Below are 23192 nucleotides of genomic sequence, written 5' to 3'. Positions count from 1 at the left end.
TTTTTTGGACTTCTCAATTATTTTCTGAATGTGTTCCTTAAATGTTAGTTTAACATCAAACCACACTCCTAAATACCTAATAATATTAACTTGCTTTAAGGACTGGTTATACAGCTTAAGCTCTAGTATGGGACTTACTCTTTTCCTTGAAAAACAAATAAATTGAGTCTTCTCTACAGACAAATGAAAACCCCACTCACATGCCCATTTTTCTACCTTACTGATTGCTAGTTGCATCTTAATTCTAATATTATCAATATTGCGTCCTTTTATCCACAGAGCTCCATCATCAGCATAAAATGCTCTATTGATTCTAGTGTCATCTATTGTATCAAAAACATCATTAATCATAATGTTAAACAGTACTGGACTGCATACACTACCCTGAGGCGTTCCATTTTCTATTGAATAGATGTTCGAGAAGTTAACCCCAACTCTTACTTCTATTGTTCTATATCCTTTAGAAAGTCTCTGATCCAGTTAAACATCTTGCCACCAATACCCATCCTATTCATCCTATTTAACAGTCCCTCTTTCCATAGCATATCATATGCTTTCTCTATATCAAAGAATGTTGCTAAAACTGATTCTTTATTGGCTTGCGCTTTCCTTATTTCATTTTCTAAACATACAACAGGGTCCATTGTAGTACGTCCACTACAGAACCCGCTCTGATATGGGGAAACAATATCTCTTTTTTCCATTTTATATACTAGTCTTCTAGTGATCATCTTTTCCATAAGCTTACATAAATTGGATGTTAATGCTATTGGCCTATAACTTTTAACTTCAGTCTTATCCTTTCCTGGTTTTCCAATACGAATCACTACAGAATGTTTCCAACACAAAGGCAATCTTCCTTGTTCCCAAATCTTATTATAAAGACTTAAGATTACATGTTTAGCTACATCATCAACTTTATAACATATACCATCTTTCCCTGGTGAAGTATTCCTAACCCCATTTAACACACTCTGAAGCTCAAATAATGTAAAATCCTTATTAAGTACATTTTCACTTATTTCCTTCTTTTCCAGTAACCCTTTATTTTCATCTATTCCTTTAATTCTCCAAGATAATTCTTCATCAGTTAAGTTTTTTGAGCTTTGGACCTTAACAAAACCTTTCGCAAGCATCTCTGCTTTCTCTTGATTTGTTACTGCCTCCACATCATTGTTTTTAATCACAGGTAGAGAAAATTCCCTTCTAATGCCTCCCATCTTTTTAATCATGCTCCAAATATCACCCACTTTGACTTCTGCCCCTATTTTACAACAAAAGTTACGCCAATATTTCCTTTTAGCTTCTTTTATGATTCTTTTAACTTTTGAGTTTGATTTTCTGTATTCCATTAAATTGGTATAGGAATGATTTGATTTAACAATTTTGAAAGCTTTATTTCTAACTTGAATTGCTTCCTTACAATCAACTGACCACCAAGGTACCATTCTCTTATTCCTCATCCCAGAAGATTTGCCAAACATCTCCTTTGCTGTCTTAAACAAACCAACTTATAATCATCCATAAACTCCTCAATAGTGGTCCCATTTCCATCTATCTTAGTACCTCCCCACAAAGTGTTATGTGCATTAAAATCTCCACATATCACTAACTTTCCATTTCCTCCTTCACACATACCATCTAGCATCTCTCTTAAAATTGTTTTACAAGGGTTATAGAAGTTAACAATTTTAATTTTAGTTTTACTTACCCAAATCTCAACCATAACTGCTTCAATCTCTTTATCTATATTTAAATTTCTGTAATTAATCCCCTGCTGAATGAATGTGGCCACTCCACCTCCTGCAGTATCCCTGTCTTTACGTATTGCTGTGTATCCATATATTATGAAATCAAGTGATGGCTTTCTGGACTACGTCATTTCCGCAACGACAGTTTATAGTTTATGTTACAAATGACCAAACCTAACATTTGCACTTGTTAAGAAAAGAAAATAATTCGTTATAAATGTATATAGGCCTACATATATTTATGATTTTACTGATCGCTGAAAGGAAATAGTGTTTGAGTTTAGTGTTTGTCGCTGTCTAAATAGTTTTGTTAATTTAACTCTTCATTTCAGACCGTTTCTCAATATGCGTTAATGCGTAAAAAAAAAGATATATATATATACATATATATTCGTTGCTGAGAAAAAAAAATACAAAACCATAAAAGAAATCTAATCATAATAATAAATAAATGAATACATAAAATGCCACTATTACTAATAATGATACATGATATGTAATAATGATACATAAAATATTATTAATAGCAGTTATAATAACATCACAAGTAAACAATGTAAAAAGTAAAAAGAAAAGCTAATGGTGAATCTTGAATATAAGCACAATAAGACTTTTATTTTACAATATTGTTTTCCTCACTGTTGTATTTTCAGATACAGAGATCGAACACAATATTGTTGAAATTACACCTTAAAAATGTGGTTTATGATTGAAGATGTGTGAAACTGTGTGGAAGAACTAACAGATTTAGAAGATAAAACTCTTTTAATTCAATTCACTTTTACACAATACACATCATTTCACAGCCACTTTACAGAAGAATACAGAGTCCATATTACAATCTAGAGTCTGTTATCAGAGGAGACTGTCTAAGTTATGTATTTCAGAAATGTACATTTACAAATCACAGTTAGCTAAAAATGTATTAATTTAAACAATGTAATAATTAAAGGCAGAATATGATATAATTGAAGTAATGAATACTTGTTAACAAATGATTATGACATTTAACGAGTTTGCTTGCCCATAAAATCTTTCAGATATTAGGTTAAACTTATTTGGCTTGCTGTCCACTGAAGAGGGGCTCGATGAAGCAGCTTCAACTCGAGCTCTGATATACCCCCCAGTGGCTAAATGTAGGATATGATAATTGAAGGGCAAGGTACCGGAGATGAAGGTGGAGTTTGGGGAGGTGGAGGGATACTGGAACAGCTTGATGCTAGAGAGAGGTAAGCAGCTGCTTATATACTCAGGCTGTTGATTGAAAGATTAGATGGGCTCACTCCTCCCTAACTTGCGTTTAGGAACTTCATTTAGAAAATTGTAGCATTGGTGTGTGTTGATTCACTTTTACAGTGTTTTGACCAACATTAATGAAGGACTGTGTGTGTGTGTGTGTGTGTGTGTGTGTGTGTGTGTGTGTGTGTGTGTGTGTGACGTGTGTGTGTGTGTGTGTGTGTGTGTGTGTGTGGAGTGTAAATAAATACACAGAACAATAATCAGAAACAGAGGAATAAAGATAAAGAGGAAACTCAAATATGAACAAAAACAGCAAAACTAAACACAACCCTGACAACAACTATAATAATAACATGATAAATGCTGTAAATCACATGATCACTACATACACACACACACACACACACACACACACACACACACACACACACACACACACACACACACACACAGGTTTCTATAGAGAATGAGATCCTTCATTCACACACTCATTGATCAACAAACTGTGATATTGATTGATTCTCTTGAATATGTGTCTTAATTCCCTCGACTTTAACTTTCTGTTCCTGAATTTCTTTCATTGTTGCTTCTAACTTTAACATATTTGTCTTCTGACATCATCTTTAAATGTCTCTGTTTTATGATTTATTTATTATCTGTTTTAATAAAGATAATAATAAAAAGATGAAGATCAATCCAGAACCCCCCACTAACAGGTTTAGTACAGTACACAATATATTACAGCAGAAGCGTCTTTAATAATACACACATAACCCACAGCAGAGGAATCATGTTCTGAACAGATCCGATGTATGTGTGTGTGTGTGTGTGTGTGTGTGAATCATGTTCTGAACAGATCCGATGTGTGTGTGTGTGTGTGTGTGTGTGTGTGTGTGTGTGTGTGTGTGTGTGTGTGTGTGTGAATCATGTTCTGAACAGATCCGATGTGTGTGTGTGTGTGTGTGTGTGTGTGTGTGTGTGTGAATCATGTTCTGAACAGATCCGATGTATGTGTGTGTGTGTGTGTGTGTGTGTGTGTGTGTGTGTGTGTGTGTGTGTGTGTGTGTGTGAATCATGTTCTGAACAGATCCGATGTGTGTGTGTGTGTGTGTGTGTGTGTGTGTGTGTGAATCATGTTCTGAACAGATCCGATGTGTGTGTGTGTGTGTGTGTGTGTGTGTGTGTGTGTGTGAATCATGTTCTGAACAGATCCGATGTGTGTGTGTGTGTGTATCATGTTCTGAACAGATCCGATGTGTGTGTGTGTGTGTGTGTGTGTATCATGTTCTGAACAGATCGAGAAGTTCAGATAAAACATCTCTGAATGTCTTAAACTGAGTTTAGAGTTGAAAGTCTAGTTTTGCTCGTATCATCCAGACATGTTTCAGTGAGTCTCATTGTGTCTCATATTTCCTCTCTCTTCTCTGTGTATCATTGTCTGTTTCTCTTTATTTCACTGACAGAAGTTCAGCTGTGTTATTAATGTAATGAAGAGACAATAAGAGACTCTAGAACATCTCACTGTCACTGATTTATCATCAGCTCAAAGCATTATGGGTAGAGTCTCTCATCAAGCGATTCTCATTCATCAACACAGTTTCACTGATGATCCACAATGAAGCCCAAACCCAGGATAGAGTGTGTGTGTGAATGTGGTCTGGACTGTGTGTATGAGCCTCAGTGTGTCAGAGACGCTGTAGAAGGACAGAGTTCCTGCACTGTGATCCACACACACTCCTGTTCTACACACTCCTGTTCTACTGCTGATGGGCGTTACAGGGAGTTTAGTCTCTATGTTATTGTGGATGAATGTGTAACTGTAGAAAGTGCAGTACAAACTCCAGGACTGATCATTATATCCAAACCGACTCTCTTCACCCATTCCCTTCCTGCTGATGCTCTTATATGACACTGATATATACACATCAAAACTCCACTCAATCTCCCAGTAACAGCGTCCACACACACTCTCTCTACACAACACCTGCTCCCAATAACGAAATCTGTCTGGATGATCAGGATACGGCCGCTCTCTGCCAGTGTTATAAATCTCCCTCTCAGACAGAAGGAAGCATTCATTCGCTGTGTTCGGATCCAGAGTGAACTGATGAGGATCTGATGGAGAGAAAACACACATCAGTGAATTACAGAAACTTTCTATCTTGAGTCTTCATTTCAGATCTGACTAGTTCATTTAGGATTGTAAGCAACCAATGATAATAAAGCACTAAAGAAATATCATTCTGTAACAGCTTTTGTCCTGAATGAGGTTCTGACTGAAATCGCCATGGTTACCAAACAGAAAACATAGGATTCTTAAAGGTGCCGTGTGTGTGTGTATGTGTGCGTGTGTGTGTGTGTCTGTGTGTGTGTGAGAGAGAGTGTGAGTTTGCATGTGTGAATGTGTGAGTGTGTGTACTGTGTATGTGTGAGAGTATGTGAGTGTGTGTGTTTATGTGAATGTGTGTGAGACTGCAAATGTATGTGTGTGTAAGTGTGTTTGTGTGTGACTGTACACGACTGTGTGTGTGTCTGTGTTTGTGTGACTGTGCACGTGTGTGTGAGTATGTGTGTGTGCATGCGTGTGAGAGATTATGAGTGTGCATGTGCGAGTGTGTGTGTGAGTGAGTGAGTGTGTGTTTGTGTGTATGTTTGTGTGTCTGCACGTGAGTGTGTGTCTGCAAGTGTGCGTGCATGTGTGTGTGAGAGAGTGCGTGCGAGTTTCTGTGTCTGTGTGAGTGTGTGTGAGAGTATGTGAGTATGTGCGAATGTGTAAGAGTGTGTGTATTTGAGTCTGAGTGTTTATGTGAGTGTGTATGAAAGAATGTGTGTGTGTACGTGTATGTGAATGTATATGTAAGTGTTTGTGTGTATGTAAGAGTGTGTTTGTGTGTGTGACTGTGCATGTGTGTGTGTGTGAGTGTGTGTGCACGTGTGTGTTTGTGAGTGAGTGTGTGTTTGAGCGTGTGCGAGTTTCCATCTCTGTGTGAGTGTATGTATGTTAGTGTGTGCGAGTGTGTACGTGAGTGTGTGTGTGTGAGAGTGTATGTGTGTGTGCAAGTGTGTGTATGTGCGCGTGCATGTGTGTGAGAGATTGTGAGTGTGCATGTGTGAGTGTTTGTTTGTTTGAGCGAGTGTGCAGTGTGTTCGTGTGTGTGAGAGTGACTGAGTGAGAGTGTGTGTGTGTGTATGTGTGTGTGTGTCTGCGAGTGTGTGCGTGCAAGTGTGTCTGTGTGTGTGAGAGTGTGTGAGTATGTGCGAATGTGTAAGAGTGTGTGTGTGTGCACATGAGTGTGTATTTGAGTGTTTGTGTGAGTATGTAAGAGTGTGTTTGTGTGCGTGTGTCTGTGCACGTGTGTGAGTGTTTGTGAGTGTGTGTGTGCGAGAGTGTGTGTTTGAGCGTGTGTGTGTGCGCGAGTGTGTGTGAGTGTCTGTGTGTGTGTCTGCGAGTGTGCACGTGCAGGTGTGTGTATGTGTATGCGAGTGAGAGTGTGCGTGTGTGTGTGTGTGTGCCTGTGAGTGTGTGCGTGTGCCTGTGAATGTGTGCGTGCAAGTGTGTTAGAGTGTGTGCGAATTTCCACCTCTGTGTGAGTGTGTGTGTGCGCGAGTGTGTAAGAGTGTGTACGTGAATGTGTGTGTGTATTTGTGTATGAGTGTTTATGTGAGTGTGTGTAAGAGTGTGTTTGTGTGTGTGAGAGAGTGTGTGAGTATGTAAGAGTGTGAGTGTGTGTCTGTGTGCATGTGTGTGTGAGTGTGTAAGAGTGTTTGAGAGTGAGTGTGTGTGTGTTTGAGTGTGTGTGTGTGTGTGTGTGTGTGTGTGTGTGTGTGTGTGTGTGTGTGTGTGTGTGTGTGTGAATGAGTATCCGTATGTGCATGCAAGTGTGAGTGTGCATGTGTGAGTTTGTGTTTGTTTGTGACTGTGCATGTTTGTGTGAGTGTGTAAGAGTGTTTGAGAGTGAGTGTGTGTGAATGAGTATTCGTATGTGCTTGCAAGTATGTGTGTGTGTGTGTGTGTGTGAGTGAGTGAGTGTTTGTGTGTGAGTGTCCGTGTGTGTCTGCGAGTGTGTGCTTGCAGGTGTGTGTGTGTGAGTGCCCATGTCTGTGTGAGTGTATGAGAGAGTGTGTGTGTGTGTGTGTGCATATGACTGTGTGAGAGAGAGTGTCCATGTCTGTGTGAGTGTATGAGAGAGTGTGCGTGTTTATGTGTGTCCACGTGTGTGAGTGTGTGCATGTGAGAGCAAGTGAGTGTGTGTGTAAGAGTTTCCGTGTCTGTGTGTGTGAGAGTGTGTGTGTGAGAGTGTGTATGTTAGTGTGTGTGAGTGTGTATATGAAAAGACTCTGGCCATTCCATTCCCTTTCTACTCCATTTCGCTCTTTCCAAGATACTTTCCCACTTGCCATCTGACCACGCCCGCCTCACCTGTTGTCTATAAATTGCTTTTGCACCTTTTGGCTCACTCTTTGCACTTTCTCCTGGCACTCTGATGTATACTGTGTGTGTCTTCATCAGTTAACCACACAAACCATGCATCTCAATCAAAGACAACCGTAACAATAAATAAACTACTACTGGTGTTGCAATAAACCTTGCCTTCTCCTTGCTTCCATCATCACTCCATATCATCTGACGTCTTCTGACCGAGACTCTGTTTGCTCGCCAAACCCCTCACTTCACCTGAACCATTCCCATTATACTACAGTTTCTTCAGTGGTCCTTCGAGCCGGAGACTGAGTGAGGGATACCATGGCAGGCATTGGTATGGATGGAAAAGATGAGGAAGAGTTGGAGTTGGAGCGGGCTCTCCCAGTTAAACCCAGTAGCACCTTATCCAGACGAGAGAGGCATCAACCTGACCGCTATGGCTTCCCGGTTCCTGCTAGGAAAGCCTCTAGTAAGCCCGAGAGCCTACCTTATCCCAGCCGAGCAGTCAAACCATCTCCTAATCCAATCGAAGCTGGAAATGGAGAAGTGGAGGATGAAGAAATCACCCACGATTATGTCCAGCCCGAATCGGCTGAGGAACATTCACTTCCACAACTAGCGCCACAACCAACTCTACCCTCACAGGGAGAGGGGAGACCTAATAGATCTAGAGGCAAGAGGGATAAGCAGGAGTCATCACCCAGGTCGAAGGCCACCTCGTATACTTACTTTTCTGGCAGTGGAAGTTCCCGAAGCTCGCGCAAGAGCCATGGTGTGGAGCTCACCTCTCGACAAGCAGCCATGATTGAGGAGAGGAGGAAACTTGGAGAACTGCAAGAGATCCAGAATCAAATCCAAGAGGAACAAGCCCTGGATAGCCGGGCCCGAGAACTGGATAGGCAAGCACAAGCAGCTTTAACAGAGCGAGAGAGGATGTCCCGATCTCTGACTCTACAGCGACGACTGCGGAAGGTTCAACGAGAATTAGAAGAGGCTCGGCTGATAACCTCATTCACTGGAGAAGTGACCACAGAACATTCACCTGCTCCGCCACCTCAAGAACTGGCTCCTTTTTCAATGAGCTCTAGAGTTTTGGATTCAGGTGAACCTGTCGATCTGTACTCCGAGCAACAAGCTTGTTGTGTTGGTCATCCAACTTCTGTCTCTGATCCCGTTCCAGTGAATCAGCCAACCACTTCGTCGTTCCAATCCTTACCTCAGCCTGTCGATGCTGTGAGTCAGTCTGAGACTCTCCATCCTGTTCAAGGGAGCCACCCAGCAGTTCAGAGGTCGAGTCCAGAGCAGGCAACTCCCTCACCTCCTTCGTTCATCCATTTAGTGCGGACCGCACCTCGTCCTTCCCAGAGTAAAAGACCCTCAGATCCAGTTCCTGATACGTCCGCACCTCTTTCATTACAGAAGTCCAGTGAAAGGACATCAGAGGGAGCCAGTATCATGGAGCTGTTAGTAGCCACTGCTTTTGGCATCCCCAAGCCAAGACTGCCTTATTTTGAGAGTGGAAGAGAAAGTGACTTTGTTTTGCTTAAGATGGCGTTGGAAAACCTGTTAGATATCCATGCTCACCTCTCTGAACAATATAAGTTCCAGGTTCTAATGGACCACTTGAGGCTGCCTACTGCGTACAAACTAGCCAAGTCTTATATGCATGCCTCAACTCCCTACACATCTGCTCTTGCTGCCCTTAAGGCAAAGTATGGCCAGCCACGGCAGTTGGTCCAAAGTGAACTAGCCAGCATCCTTCATTCACCACCTGTCAGATTCGGAGATAGCAATGCATTCCAGGAATTTGCTCTTTCTGTACAGTCATTGATTGGCATGCTGCGATCGGTGGACGGAGCAGGTGGAAGTGAATTGCGGTGTGGTTCTCATGTTGATAAGCTATTAACCAAGCTCCCCCTTAATTATCGGGACAGTTTCGTTGAGCACTGTTTGAATCGTGGCATCCTTAGAGATGGTGCAGAACAAACATATACCTTGGAAGACTTCTCTGACTGGCTCCAGGTGAAAGCCAGGGCCAAGAGTCTTGCCCAACAAGTCTTTGTCCCTGCCTCAATTGAGAGAAGAGAACCAGTTCAAAAGAGCCAATTGAGAAAGGTGATGCCTACCACTATGTACCTAAGCAACACAGCCACTGTGGAAAGACAGCCTAGTGTCCAAGGAGGCCGTGGGAAAGGGATGACCATCCTTGGTAAACCCAAGTTCCAACCTTTCTGTCCATACTGTAACAATAACAACCACTTCTTGGGAACCTGTCCAAAGGTGAAGGAGTTCAGTCCATCAGAACTGAGAACTTGGATAGAGAAGAATGATCGTTGTTACAGATGTGCCCGCTGCCATAAGCCGGATAAATGCACCCTAAAAAAGCCTTGCAACATTTGCAATGAACTGCATCTCACCATTCTGCATAGCATTGCACGTCAACTGGCCACATACCCACAAAGCCCAGAGAAATTGGCTACGGCAGACATTCTCAATGTGCTCGTCCGTGCACCCTGTATTGACAACACACTGTACATCGATCAGCAAAACCGATCGCCTCAGGTGATGTTGAAGGTAGTTCCGGTCTTACTAATCAATGGCCGGAAGAGGCTGAAGACGTATGCCATACTCGATGATGGTTCAGAAAGAACAATCATTCTGACCTCAGCAGCGTCCCAGCTACAACTTACAGGGCCAAAAGAGACCCTTAATCTCAGAACTGTGCGACATGAAGTAATTCCCATGAGTGGTGAGACCATCTCCTGTTATATCTCCCCTGTGAGCCAGAGGAAGAAGATTAGGTTTCATATAGCCAATGCCTTTACTGCCCCAGTCCTCAATTTGGCTGAGCATTCTTGTTGTGCCTCTGACCTGCAGAGGGAATATTCCCACTTGCGAGGCTTACCCTTACCAGACTTTATCCATTGTCAGCCATTAATCCTAATAGGCTCAGATCATTCCCACTTGTTGGTGCCCAAAGAGCCTGTCCGTATTGGACTTTATGGGGGACCTATCGCCATTCATACTGCCCTGGGATGGGCTGTTCAAGGCCCATCCAATGCCTTACCTCGATCTCCTCCTTCAGATGTACAAGCTTTGTTTACTATCTGTGATCGTGTATCCTGCCCCGCTACTGCGGAGTTGATGGAGAATGTGGAGAGACTGTGGAGACTGGATTCTTTCCCACACCGTAAGGAGAAGGATGTAACCCGATCTAAACAAGACCATTATTGCCTGGAACTGCTTGAGACTAAGACTGCTGTCAAAGAAGTAGGTGAGGTCTTGCGGTATGCTACCCCATTGCTCAGAGCACCCAACAGTCCTAGGTTATCCTCCTCAGCCCATACTTTGTTGCCATGGCTCCGGGGAACCGAGCGCAGACTGAACAAGGACCCAGAGCTAATTGAGATTTACCACCAGGAGATTCAGAAGCTCGTTGATATGGAGTATGTGAAGGAGGTGGATCCCAAAGATGACCAGCCAGGGTCAGAATCTTGGCTAGTCCCACATCATGTTATCAAACAAGCCAGTGGGAAACACCGACTGGTGTTCAACTGCTCTTTCCAGCTTCATAGTCTCAGCCTGAATAGTAGTCTTCTTCCTGGTCCAACTCTCGGTCCCTCTCTTCTTGGTGTGCTCCTCCGTTTCCGTGAGCATAGTGTGGCCATCAGTGGTGATATAAAATCTATGTTCCACCAAGTGCATCTACTCCCTGCTGACCGGCCATTACTCAGGTTCCTCTGGCGAGCTATGGCTAAGACAACTCCCCCAAAAACCTATGAGTGGCAAGTGTTACCTTTTGGCACAGCTTGCAGTCCTTGCTGCGCCATTTACGCCCTGCAACGTCACGTGAAGGAGCACCCTGAGAGTGACCATGAAGTGTTGAACTCAGTGCTAAGAGCTTTCTATGTTGACAATTGTCTGCAGAGCTTTGATACATCAGCCACCGCCAAAGCTCTATTGGACAAACTTCGCGCTACACTGTCTCAAGGAGGATTCGAAATCCGTCAGTGGGCGAGTAATGACTCCAGTGTGGTAGAACATCTTTCCCCTGAGGCAAGATCTGTGAGCACTGACTTGTGGCTCTCTCAATTGGGTGTTGATCCTCAAGAATCCACCCTAGGCTTGTGTTGGTGCTGCCTTCCGGATAGCCTGGGATACAAACACAGGGTGATGCCAATCAGGATTCCCACACTCCGTCTCATCTACCGCACTCTTGCCAGTCAATATGACCCATTAGGGTACATCTTACCTTATACCACCCGGGCTAAAGTGCTGGTGCAGGACTTGTGGAAACTCAAACAAGGTTGGGATGACCCTATCACTCCGTCCGTATTAGCAGATCAATGGCTAAAGTGGGAACAGGAACTGTCGGAGCTCCCCAGCATCAGACTGCCCCGCTGTTATGTGCCCCCTTGTGCGGACCAGTCGGGTATATACCGAGAGCTTCATGTCTTCTGTGATGCCGCGGAACGGGCCTATGGTGCTGTGGCTTATTTGCGTGTCCAGGACAATCAAAATCACATTCATGTGGCCTTCATCATGGCCCGTTCCAGAGTGTCACCGAAGAGACAGTTGTCAATACCCCGACTTGAACTGAGTGCTGCCTTATTAGGGGCACAGTTAGCCACGACCTTGAGGTCGGAACTTACCTTGTCGTTAGCTCAAACTACCCTCTGGAGTGACTCCACAACGGTGTTGACCTGGTTGAAATCCGAGTCGTGCCACTATAAGGTCTTCGTCGGCACCCGGATCGCAGAAATCCAGGAACTCACCGACAGTGATGACTGGAGATATGTCGACAGCTCAAACAACCCAGCGGATGCCCTGACCCGAGGCAAGAAACTGAGTGATTTGGTTCAACCCAACTGCTGGATGACTGGGCCGCTCTTCATGCAGAAGCCTGAAAATTGCTGGCCAGTTGCCCCTACTGTTGCCCAACCATCACCACTCGCAGACAGTACTGAATTGAAGAAAGCTGTTCTGTGTCTGAATGTTTCTGCTACCTGTATCTTACCAGATGTCTCCCAGTATCGAAACTGGAGTGACTTAATCGTCGCCATTGAGCAGGCACGAACTCAGTCAGACCAAGTCTCCAAAGGAGCAGCAGCCGAAACCTTAATCTTACAGCAAGCTCAGGCATCATGTTTCCCTGAAGAACTTGACGCTCTCCAGAAAGGGAAACCTCTCCCTAGGCAGAGTCGTCTCCTCTCATTGTCTCCTGAACTGGATCCAGATGTGGAGCTGATGAGAGTAGGAGGAAGACTCCGTCGATCCCAGGACTTGGATCCCGACATCATTCACCCAATTATTCTAGACCCGAAGCATTCTACTACGCAGCTCATCATTAAGGACTATGATGAGTCCCTGCTGCATCCGGGCCCAGAGAGGGTTTTTGGAGAATTGAGACGCAAGTATTGGATCATGGGAGGAAGACCAGCTATCCGTAAACATCAGCACAGCTGTCGGGAGTGTCAGAGATGGAAATCCTCTCCTGAAGTACCGAAGATGGCTGATCTGCCCCCAGCGAGGCTGCGTCTCTTTAAACCACCATTCTGGTCCACCGGGGTAGATTGCTTTGGACCCTTTGTTATCCACCAGGGCCGTAGAACAGAGAAGCGATGGGGAATCATCTTTAAGTGCTTAACTACTCGTTGTTTACATCTCGACTTGCTCGGAAGTTTGGATGTTGACGCCTTTCTCCTAGCTCTCCGTCGCTTTATATCCCGTCGTGGCAAGCCCTTGGAGATCTGGGCAGACAGAGGAACAAACTTCCGTGCTGGAGACAGAGAACTGAGTAAATGCTTCCAGGAGATGGAACCTAAGCTTCAGGAACACTTAGCCGATCAGCAGATTTCATTTAACTTCAATCCACCAGGGGCTCCACACTTCGGTGGAGTCTGGGAGCGTGAAATCAGATCAGTTAAGAATGCCCTGCGAGTGATTCTTGGGAAGCAAACCATCTCCGAAGTTGTCCTTCAAACTGTCCTGATCGAGGTAGAAGGCATCATGAATTCTAAGCCTTTAGGTTATCTTTCCTCCAATGCTGCGGATCCTGATCCGGTCACTCCCAATTTGCTCCTGATGGGGCGGCGTGATGCCTCTCTGCCACAAGCCATGTTTGTCAGTAGTGAGCTCCTTGGGCGAAGGAAGTGGCGTCATAGTCAGATTTTAGTTGACCACTTCTGGACACGATTCATTCGTGACTATTTGCCTAACCTGCAACCTAGAGGGAAGTGGCTGAGGGAGGTCCAGAATCTCGAAGTAGGGAAGACAGTTCTAATCTTTGACCCACAACTGCCTCGGGCTTCTTGGCCAACCGGGCGTGTCACCACCGTCACCACTGGGAGGGATGGTCGTGTCCGGTCAGTGGACGTCCAAGTTGGCAGTCGGATTTACACAAGACCAGTGTCACGTTTGATGGTGCTTCCTGAGCTGGTAGACGAGTGAGTCTTTTTATCAGGAGGAATTGATCCCAATTCCGGGGCGGCTATGAAAAGACTCTGGCCATTCCATTCCCTTTCTACTCCATTTCGCTCTTTCCAAGATACTTTCCCACTTGCCATCTGACCACGCCCGCCTCACCTGTTGTCTATAAATTGCTTTTGCACCTTTTGGCTCACTCTTTGCACTTTCTCCTGGCACTCTGATGTATACTGTGTGTGTCTTCATCAGTTAACCACACAAACCATGCATCTCAATCAAAGACAACCGTAACAATAAATAAACTACTACTGGTGTTGCAATAAACCTTGCCTTCTCCTTGCTTCCATCATCACTCCATATCATCTGACGTCTTCTGACCGAGACTCTGTTTGCTCGCCAAACCCCTCACTTCACCTGAACCATTCCCATTATACTACAGTTTCTTCAGTATATTTGTGTGTGAGTGTTTGTATGAGTGTGTGTTTGTGAGAGAGAGAATGTTTGTGTGAGTTTATGTGTGTGAGTTTTTGAGTTGGTTGGATTAAAAAATAACAAGTAAATACTGGTGACTAGCCTACATATCTAAAAAAATATCATTCTTTATTCTTTCAAGCAGCAGACATATTTTTTTGTATGAATTAAATATAATGAATCATTATTAAAGCTATTAACGAGCAGTGAATGCTTTTCTCTTTTTCTTTTGTTGCTTAATCAATATTAGGTTTATTTTACCCTGCACTGTCACTTTAAGACATCGGATCATGTCCAATGAGATGCGGATCCAATGCACTGATGCACATACTGTCACAGGTCGGAGTGGGCCAAGCCAGACTGCACCCACCCCTGGAACCCGGGAACCACCTCGAGGAACGTGTCAAGGACCAAACAGACAAGGAAGTAAAGGAATAACAGTTTTCTTTATTAAGTAAAAAACAGTAAATTGGAAAAGTCCTAATTAAAATCTTCTTTCTTGCCGCCAGAGGGGGTTCGGTGGTCTTCTGGACCTTGGAGGGGGGGAACAATCGTGGCGGGCCTGCGGCTCGTTGAAGGGGGATCAGAGGGATACTCGCGCCGTTTAGGTAGGTCACTGGGTAAGTACTCTTTACAGGACTCAAGAGGAGGTCGTGGTTATACGGACCCCATTCGGGCTGGAACCAGGTAGGTATTCAGGTACGAGGGTGAAGCGAGTCACTGATGCTGCTCCAGAGGTAGGTACTCAGGGAACGGTTACCTCAGACTCCGACAGGACGCAGGTGAACATGTGACGAGCGGGCCGGGCCAGGAGAGGAAACGGTAAGTATACCCCGGTAGGTGTCTTCTACGCCGGGCAAGAGTAGAACGGGGGTTTTTAGCCAGGGCGTGAGGGGACCCTTAGACAGCAGGAGGACACTTCGATCTAGGTACGTACCACGGCTATTCCCTGGAACGACACAGTTAGCTGCCACCAACAGGTGAGGATTCTTGGGTGGGGTTACCCCTTCCTCAAGGGGGAGGCGGAACTTAAGTGAGGCCCGTAGGAACCACCAGGCGGGAGTAGCCCTTTTGGACGGGAGCTCCCCTTAGGCTGTGCACTTCGACAATACAGCAAACTTTAACTGTTAGCAGTACATGAGGCGTTCAGATATATTACCTTCCTCTCCGAACAGGGGCAGAGGCTTGCAGCGAGGGCATGTGGAGACCACCGGCAGGACGAACACTTCAAACAAGATGCTCTACTTTAACTGCACACTGTGACGATACAGCAAGGATTTAACTGTTTAACAGTATATGAAACATTCAGCTGAAATACCTTCTCTCTTTCTGAACAGGGCAGAGGCTTCCAATTAGAGCGTATGGAGACCACCAGGCGGGGAGGACACTTTGAACGAGACGCTCCACTTCGGCTGTACACTATAACAATGTAGCAGGGTTTAACTGTTCAACAGTATATGAAACATTCAGCTGAAATACCTTCTTTCTTTCTGAACAGAGCAGAGACTTTCGATTAGGGCATGTAGAGACCCCCAGGCGGGGAGGACACTTTGGACGAGACGCTGCACTTCGCCGGTACACTGTAACGATGTAACAGGGTTTAACTGTTCAACAGTATATGGAATATTCAGCTGAAATACCTTCTCTCTTTCTGAACCGGGCAGGGGCTTGCAGCGAGGGCGTGTGGAGACCACCGGCAGGATGAGCACTTCGAGCAAGATGCTCTACTTCAACTGCACACTGTGACGATACAGCAAGGATTTAACTGTTCAACAGTATATGAAACATTCAGCTGAAATACCTTCTTTCTTTCTGAACAGGGCGGGGGCTTTCGATTAGGGCGTGTGGAGACCACCAGGCGGGGAGGACACTTTGAGCGAGACGCTCCACTTCGACTGTACACTGTAACAATGCAACAGGGTTTAACTGTTCAACAGTATATGGAATTAGGGGTGTCGCAATATACCGGTATTGACGATAATCGTGATATTCAAAGCATGAAATATCGACATCGTGTTAATTTAGAGCAATACAATATACCAGTATTGGCGATATTGGCGTTTTCTAGACGCAGCGCTCGTCCGCGCCCGCGCAGCTAGAGTGAAACAGTCTGTCCACACCCGAAAAAAGTAAGCTGAGCTCGCCAGTATTAACAACAGAGTTCTTCGGCTTCAAAGAAAACAGCACCTTAGAGGTGGTCGCACACCCGACGAGAAGCGCAGCGCCACGTCTTTAAAATTCGAACACATTCTGTATGAGTGTACACACACCGGACGAGAAGCACAGCGCGGTTCTATTCGGCGTCTGTCCGCGGCGCCCAGCAACGGCTCAGGACCGTGTTCAAAATCTTGCCGCGACACAGAGCGCAGAAAAAAGTGTTCAGATCACAGACTCAGCAACTATTGTATTTAATTGTACAGTATAATCATAACATAGTACAGACATTATCTCAATTCCATAATGTCCTTAAACATAATGATATTGCTGGCCATAAACTGAGAAAGTGCGTGTCCGGTGTGCAATACCTCGAGTTGTCATAGACGCGGCTATTATTTTACTAGTCATGGAATGGGAAACGTGACATTAACTGTTAACAGGGGGTTTCTGTGTTCATATATTTAATAAAGGGTGATTATTAAAATTAAGAACCCCGTTTTCTTTACTCATCTTATTTTTGTATTTGTATTTGCACTTGATTTTTTTTATTCAAATCTGCTATCTGCATGACTTTATTGGCGCTGGTGCAACAATAGGTTTAAGAGCTTTTCAGTTCTTCAGGAAACCTTGACAGTGTTTGGCTTCAGTTTGAAACCAGATAAACTTCACATGCTTGTCTTCCTTCACAAAAATTTGCCATAGATTGAGTACGCAAGAAGTAAAAATGCATGTGCCTTGTGTTTATCAGTATCCTTATGTTTGTTGGGTAAAAAAGAAAAACTATATAACCCCCCCCCCCCCCTTAGATTCTATAGATATCGCGATATATCGATATCGTGAATTCTTTTGGCCACAATAACCGTGGTGTGAAAAATCTAACATCGTGACAGCCCTATATGGAATATTCAGCTGATATACCTTCTTTCTTTCTGAACAGGGCAGGGGCTTTCGATTAGGGCGTGTGGAGACCACCAGGCGGGGAGGACACTTTGAGCGAGACGCTCCACTTCGACTGTACACTGTAACAATGCAACAGGGTTTAACTGTTCAACAGCATATAAAACATTCAGCTGAAATACCTTCTCTCTTTCTGAACAGGGCAGGGGCTTGCAGCGAGAGCGTGTGGAGACCACCGGCAGGACGAGCACTTCGAGCAAGATGCTCTACTTCAACTGCACACTGTGACGATACAGCAAGGATTTAACTGTTCAACAGTATATGAAACGTTCAGCTGAAATACCTTCTCTCTTTCTGAACAGGGCAGGAGCTTTCGATTAGGGCGTGTGGAGACCACCAGGCGGGGAGGACACTTTGAGCGAGACGCTCCACTTCGGCTGTACACTGTAACAATGCAACAGGGTTTAACTGTTCAACAGCATATAAAACATTCAGCTGACAGAGCCGGGTTGTCTAGAAGAAGTAAGTTGGACGCTTGATGTATCAAAAGCTCTTCCTTGGAGACAGCGGGTGAAAGACTATAGAGGGAGAGTGCACAGCAGACTACTTTTACTTCTTCACACAATAAACTTTTACACCATAACACAAACCGTGTGAGTCGTCACTTCAGGCACCACATCTCCACTCGCACGCCGTGCATTCGGGCCAGCACCCACCCACCGGTCTTTCTCCCACTGGATCAAATCTCGTCTTTTGCGAGGGCTCAACTTCTCTCCGAAAAAGCAGAAGACGGGTGCAGCTGTTGTCACATTCGGCAAAGGGGAGGACAGAAGTTGGAGACAGATCAACAATTCACTCGGTGTACTAGTTCACTCGTGCCACACACTTTCCAAACTCTCAACACCACTTCAGTATTAGTGCATATAAACAACGAATCCAATACTCATCACTTTGCGTCCTTCCCACTGCTGACGATATTCCTTGGGTTTTCGCTGACAAATCCTTCACTCTCTTCTTTCTACTTTTCAGCTACGATCTTCGCCCGTTCTACAGCCCAGCCTCAATAGAAAGACAACCCGTCGACAAACACAGTATCTCACGGGAGGAGAACCACACTCACCGTCTGCTTCCTCTCTATTTTAAAGCCCCATCAAGATACGTGTCCCTCTCACAGCGCTCCCTGTAATCACCCCACACCTGCTGTCAATCGGGCAATTGGCCTTGCTGCCATGGCAACAGATTCGCAGTGCATAGAGACGGGTGTTCACTGGAGATCTCTAAGGCCCTGTTTACACGAGAACGCTCGCGGGTGAAAACGTAAACATATTTTATCAGATGTGCCTTTCGTTTAGACGGCGACGGCGTTTTGGGGGCTTAAAAACGCAAAAAAGTGAAACCACCCTCCAGAGTGGAAATCTTAAAAACGCTCCACCGTCGCGTTCCCGTCTAAACGGTAAAAACGCAAAAGTCTGCTAGACAGTGAAGGCACCGATCAGTGCTTCACATTGCCACCTAGCCGCCTGGAGTGCATACTACATTGAATTTCACACACTTTTGCGTCACCATATGCACGCAGATTTCCCCCACATAACGCTCGTCTAAACGCAGAATAAAAAGTGATCACTTTTGCGTTTTCTCTTCAGATCGTTTTCGTGTAAACGTAGCCTAAATAACACTGCATTCACAAGGACTTCTAGTCCCGTTCTGATTTTTGTCACACCGTGACACATACGATACACTCACAACTGTTTAAGACATAACCAACATAGTTTATGTGAATACTCTCCAAAACGGACATTTCAACATAATGTTGTGTGTATTTGTCCATTCAGACCTATGATTCAGACACGAAAGAGAGCTCAATTCAGTTATTCGCGCGCAGGTGTCTATGTGCATGGCTGCACGCTTCGGGTCGGGTGTGTGCGCACAGAAAACCATACCGAATAGAGCTTTTTTTTTTTTTAAGTCATCACTCTTATTCAGATCTATATGTCTGCTCTACTCATTCTCCCAGACGTTTACATTTTTTAACGTTTTATGAGACATGCAGCGCATGCCAACTCGTGTGCCGCTGGGTAGATCAGCACGTACAGTACAAATGTGTGCATCTACCACAAACGCAGGACATCAGTTCTGACTGGATTGCTTCCCAAATCGTCACTATCTAACATTTTTGTCTAGTTTTTATTCGTTGACGAAAATGTCAATAGATTTTCGTCATGGTTTTTGTCATTCAAAACTAGTTTTTATTTAGTTATCGTCTCGTTTTTGTCTGTGAAAATAAGTCATGTGATAGATGTACCGCGAAACAAGTCTCCGGGTGAGTAGTCGGCCAGTGATAGAAACTATAGTAACAGCATGAGCAGACGCGCTCCGTTGTAGTCAGTGCTTGGTCAGTTAGTTTTGACATAAAACTAAGTAAGTTACCCTAATAGTAATAAATGAACACACATACAAAAATGTCTTTCGTCCTGTAGGCGTCCTGGAGAATATTTCTATTTGTCCTAAAAACATTTTCTGTCGTCCCCAGGACGATAGGACGCCGTTAGTCTCGAGCCCTGTGTGTGTGAGTGAGAGAGTGTGTTTGTGTGTGTGACAAAGAATGTGTGTGTGTGAGAGATAAAGAGAGTGTGTGTGTGTGTGTGTGTGTGAGAGCGAGAGTGTGTGACTGTGTGTGTGACAGAGAGAATGTGTGTGTGTGTGTGTGTGTGTGTGTGTGTGTGAAAGAGAGACTGCGTTAGTGTGTATGTGTGTGAGAGTGGGAGACTGCGTTAGTGTGTGTGTGTGTGTGTGTGTGTGTGTGTGTGTGTGTGTGTGTGTGTGTGTGTGTGTGTGTGTGTGTGTGTGTGTGTGTGTGTGTGTGTGTGTGTGTGTGTGTTCTCTATTTGTCAAATCAATCAAACCTCCAACTTTAGTTACACCAGCTAAACCAAAGTTAGAAATATCAACGCTAGACATAATAAAAGTATGGGAAAACCAGGGATTGTGAAAAAGTGGTTCATTAAAGCCGAAATGTTCTTTTCGCTCCGGCTTAAAATAACTCCAAGCTTCAAACACAGATCCATAAAACTTGATCTTAAACATGTCCTTTACAACATTTTCTGAGATCAGAAACATTTGCTTATCAAAACCCATCTTATTTTTTCCTCGTAGAATGGCAAGACCAAAACTGAAACACAGTACAGAGTCCAAAAAATAAAGCAGTTTCTGGGCAGTTTGTAACCTCATGGCTTTCACCTTAGAGGCTAGATGAATTAGTCCTTGACCGGCCTCGATAACAGGAAGACAAAGAACCCCTGGAGGAAGCCAATAATGCCCCCCCGACAGACTCCGACAGGACGCAGGTGAACATGTGACGAGCGGGCCGGGCCAGGAGAGGAAACGGTAAGTATACCCCGGTAGGTGTCTTCTACGCCGGGCAAGAGTAGAACGGGGGTTTTTAGCCAGGGCGTGAGGGGACCCTTAGACAGCAGGAGGACACTTCGATCTAGGTACGTACCACGGCTATTCCCTGGAACGACACAGTTAGCTGCCACCAACAGGTGAGGATTCTTGGGTGGGGTTACCCCTTCCTCAAGGGGGAGGCGGAACTTAAGTGAGGCCCGTAGGAACCACCAGGCGGGAGTAGCCCTTTTGGACGGGAGCTCCCCTTAGGCTGTGCACTTCGACAATACAGCAAACTTTAACTGTTAGCAGTACATGAGGCGTTCAGATATATTACCTTCCTCTCCGAACAGGGGCAGAGGCTTGCAGCGAGGGCATGTGGAGACCACCGGCAGGACGAACACTTCAAACAAGATGCTCTACTTTAACTGCACACTGTGACGATACAGCAAGGATTTAACTGTTTAACAGTATATGAAACATTCAGCTGAAATACCTTCTCTCTTTCTGAACAGGGCAGAGGCTTCCAATTAGAGCGTATGGAGACCACCAGGCGGGGAGGACACTTTGAACGAGACGCTCCACTTCGGCTGTACACTATAACAATGTAGCAGGGTTTAACTGTTCAACAGTATATGAAACATTCAGCTGAAATACCTTCTTTCTTTCTGAACAGAGCAGAGACTTTCGATTAGGGCATGTAGAGACCCCCAGGCGGGGAGGACACTTTGGACGAGACGCTGCACTTCGCCGGTACACTGTAACGATGTAACAGGGTTTAACTGTTCAACAGTATATGGAATATTCAGCTGAAATACCTTCTCTCTTTCTGAACCGGGCAGGGGCTTGCAGCGAGGGCGTGTGGAGACCACCGGCAGGATGAGCACTTCGAGCAAGATGCTCTACTTCAACTGCACACTGTGACGATACAGCAAGGATTTAACTGTTCAACAGTATATGAAACATTCAGCTGAAATACCTTCTTTCTTTCTGAACAGGGCGGGGGCTTTCGATTAGGGCGTGTGGAGACCACCAGGCGGGGAGGACACTTTGAGCGAGACGCTCCACTTCGACTGTACACTGTAACAATGCAACAGGGTTTAACTGTTCAACAGTATATGGAATTAGGGGTGTCGCAATATACCGGTATTGACGATAATCGTGATATTCAAAGCATGAAATATCGACATCGTGTTAATTTAGAGCAATACAATATACCAGTATTGGCGATATTGGCGTTTTCTAGACGCAGCGCTCGTCCGCGCCCGCGCAGCTAGAGTGAAACAGTCTGTCCACACCCGAAAAAAGTAAGCTGAGCTCGCCAGTATTAACAACAGAGTTCTTCGGCTTCAAAGAAAACAGCACCTTAGAGGTGGTCGCACACCCGACGAGAAGCGCAGCGCCACGTCTTTAAAATTCGAACACATTCTGTATGAGTGTACACACACCGGACGAGAAGCACAGCGCGGTTCTATTCGGCGTCTGTCCGCGGCGCCCAGCAACGGCTCAGGACCGTGTTCAAAATCTTGCCGCGACACAGAGCGCAGAAAAAAGTGTTCAGATCACAGACTCAGCAACTATTGTATTTAATTGTACAGTATAATCATAACATAGTACAGACATTATCTCAATTCCATAATGTCCTTAAACATAATGATATTGCTGGCCATAAACTGAGAAAGTGCGTGTCCGGTGTGCAATACCTCGAGTTGTCATAGACGCGGCTATTATTTTACTAGTCATGGAATGGGAAACGTGACATTAACTGTTAACAGGGGGTTTCTGTGTTCATATATTTAATAAAGGGTGATTATTAAAATTAAGAACCCCGTTTTCTTTACTCATCTTATTTTTGTATTTGTATTTGCACTTGATTTTTTTTATTCAAATCTGCTATCTGCATGACTTTATTGGCGCTGGTGCAACAATAGGTTTAAGAGCTTTTCAGTTCTTCAGGAAACCTTGACAGTGTTTGGCTTCAGTTTGAAACCAGATAAACTTCACATGCTTGTCTTCCTTCACAAAAATTTGCCATAGATTGAGTACGCAAGAAGTAAAAATGCATGTGCCTTGTGTTTATCAGTATCCTTATGTTTGTTGGGTAAAAAAGAAAAACTATATAACCCCCCCCCCCCCCCTTAGATTCTATAGATATCGCGATATATCGATATCGTGAATTCTTTTGGCCACAATAACCGTGGTGTGAAAAATCTAACATCGTGACAGCCCTATATGGAATATTCAGCTGATATACCTTCTTTCTTTCTGAACAGGGCAGGGGCTTTCGATTAGGGCGTGTGGAGACCACCAGGCGGGGAGGACACTTTGAGCGAGACGCTCCACTTCGACTGTACACTGTAACAATGCAACAGGGTTTAACTGTTCAACAGCATATAAAACATTCAGCTGAAATACCTTCTCTCTTTCTGAACAGGGCAGGGGCT

General features: G+C 44.7%; 1 protein-coding gene across 1 annotated transcript in view; it reads right to left on the bottom strand.

The window, feature by feature from the left end:
- Window positions 1-4747: 4747 nt before the first annotated feature.
- LOC307156969 (uncharacterized protein) overlaps window positions 4748-23192 on the bottom strand; it is a gene marked incomplete at both ends in the record, with an annotated part of 21070 nt that continues 2625 nt past the window's right edge. Inside the window, 4 exons of the mRNA XM_079868698.1 lie at window positions 4748-4753; window positions 4968-5105; window positions 6616-6721; window positions 20063-20245. Of these exons, the coding sequence (XP_079724824.1) occupies window positions 4748-4753; window positions 4968-5105; window positions 6616-6721; window positions 20063-20245 (433 nt within the window). The remainder of the gene's footprint in view (window positions 4754-4967; window positions 5106-6615; window positions 6722-20062; window positions 20246-23192) is intronic.

This window comes from Squalius cephalus (genome assembly GCF_949319135.1).
Source record: "Squalius cephalus genome assembly, chromosome: 4".
NCBI lineage: Eukaryota > Metazoa > Chordata > Actinopteri > Cypriniformes > Leuciscidae > Squalius > Squalius cephalus.
The sequence above is the reverse complement of the archived record's forward strand: the minus strand, read 5'-3'. Positions and strand labels throughout refer to the sequence as shown.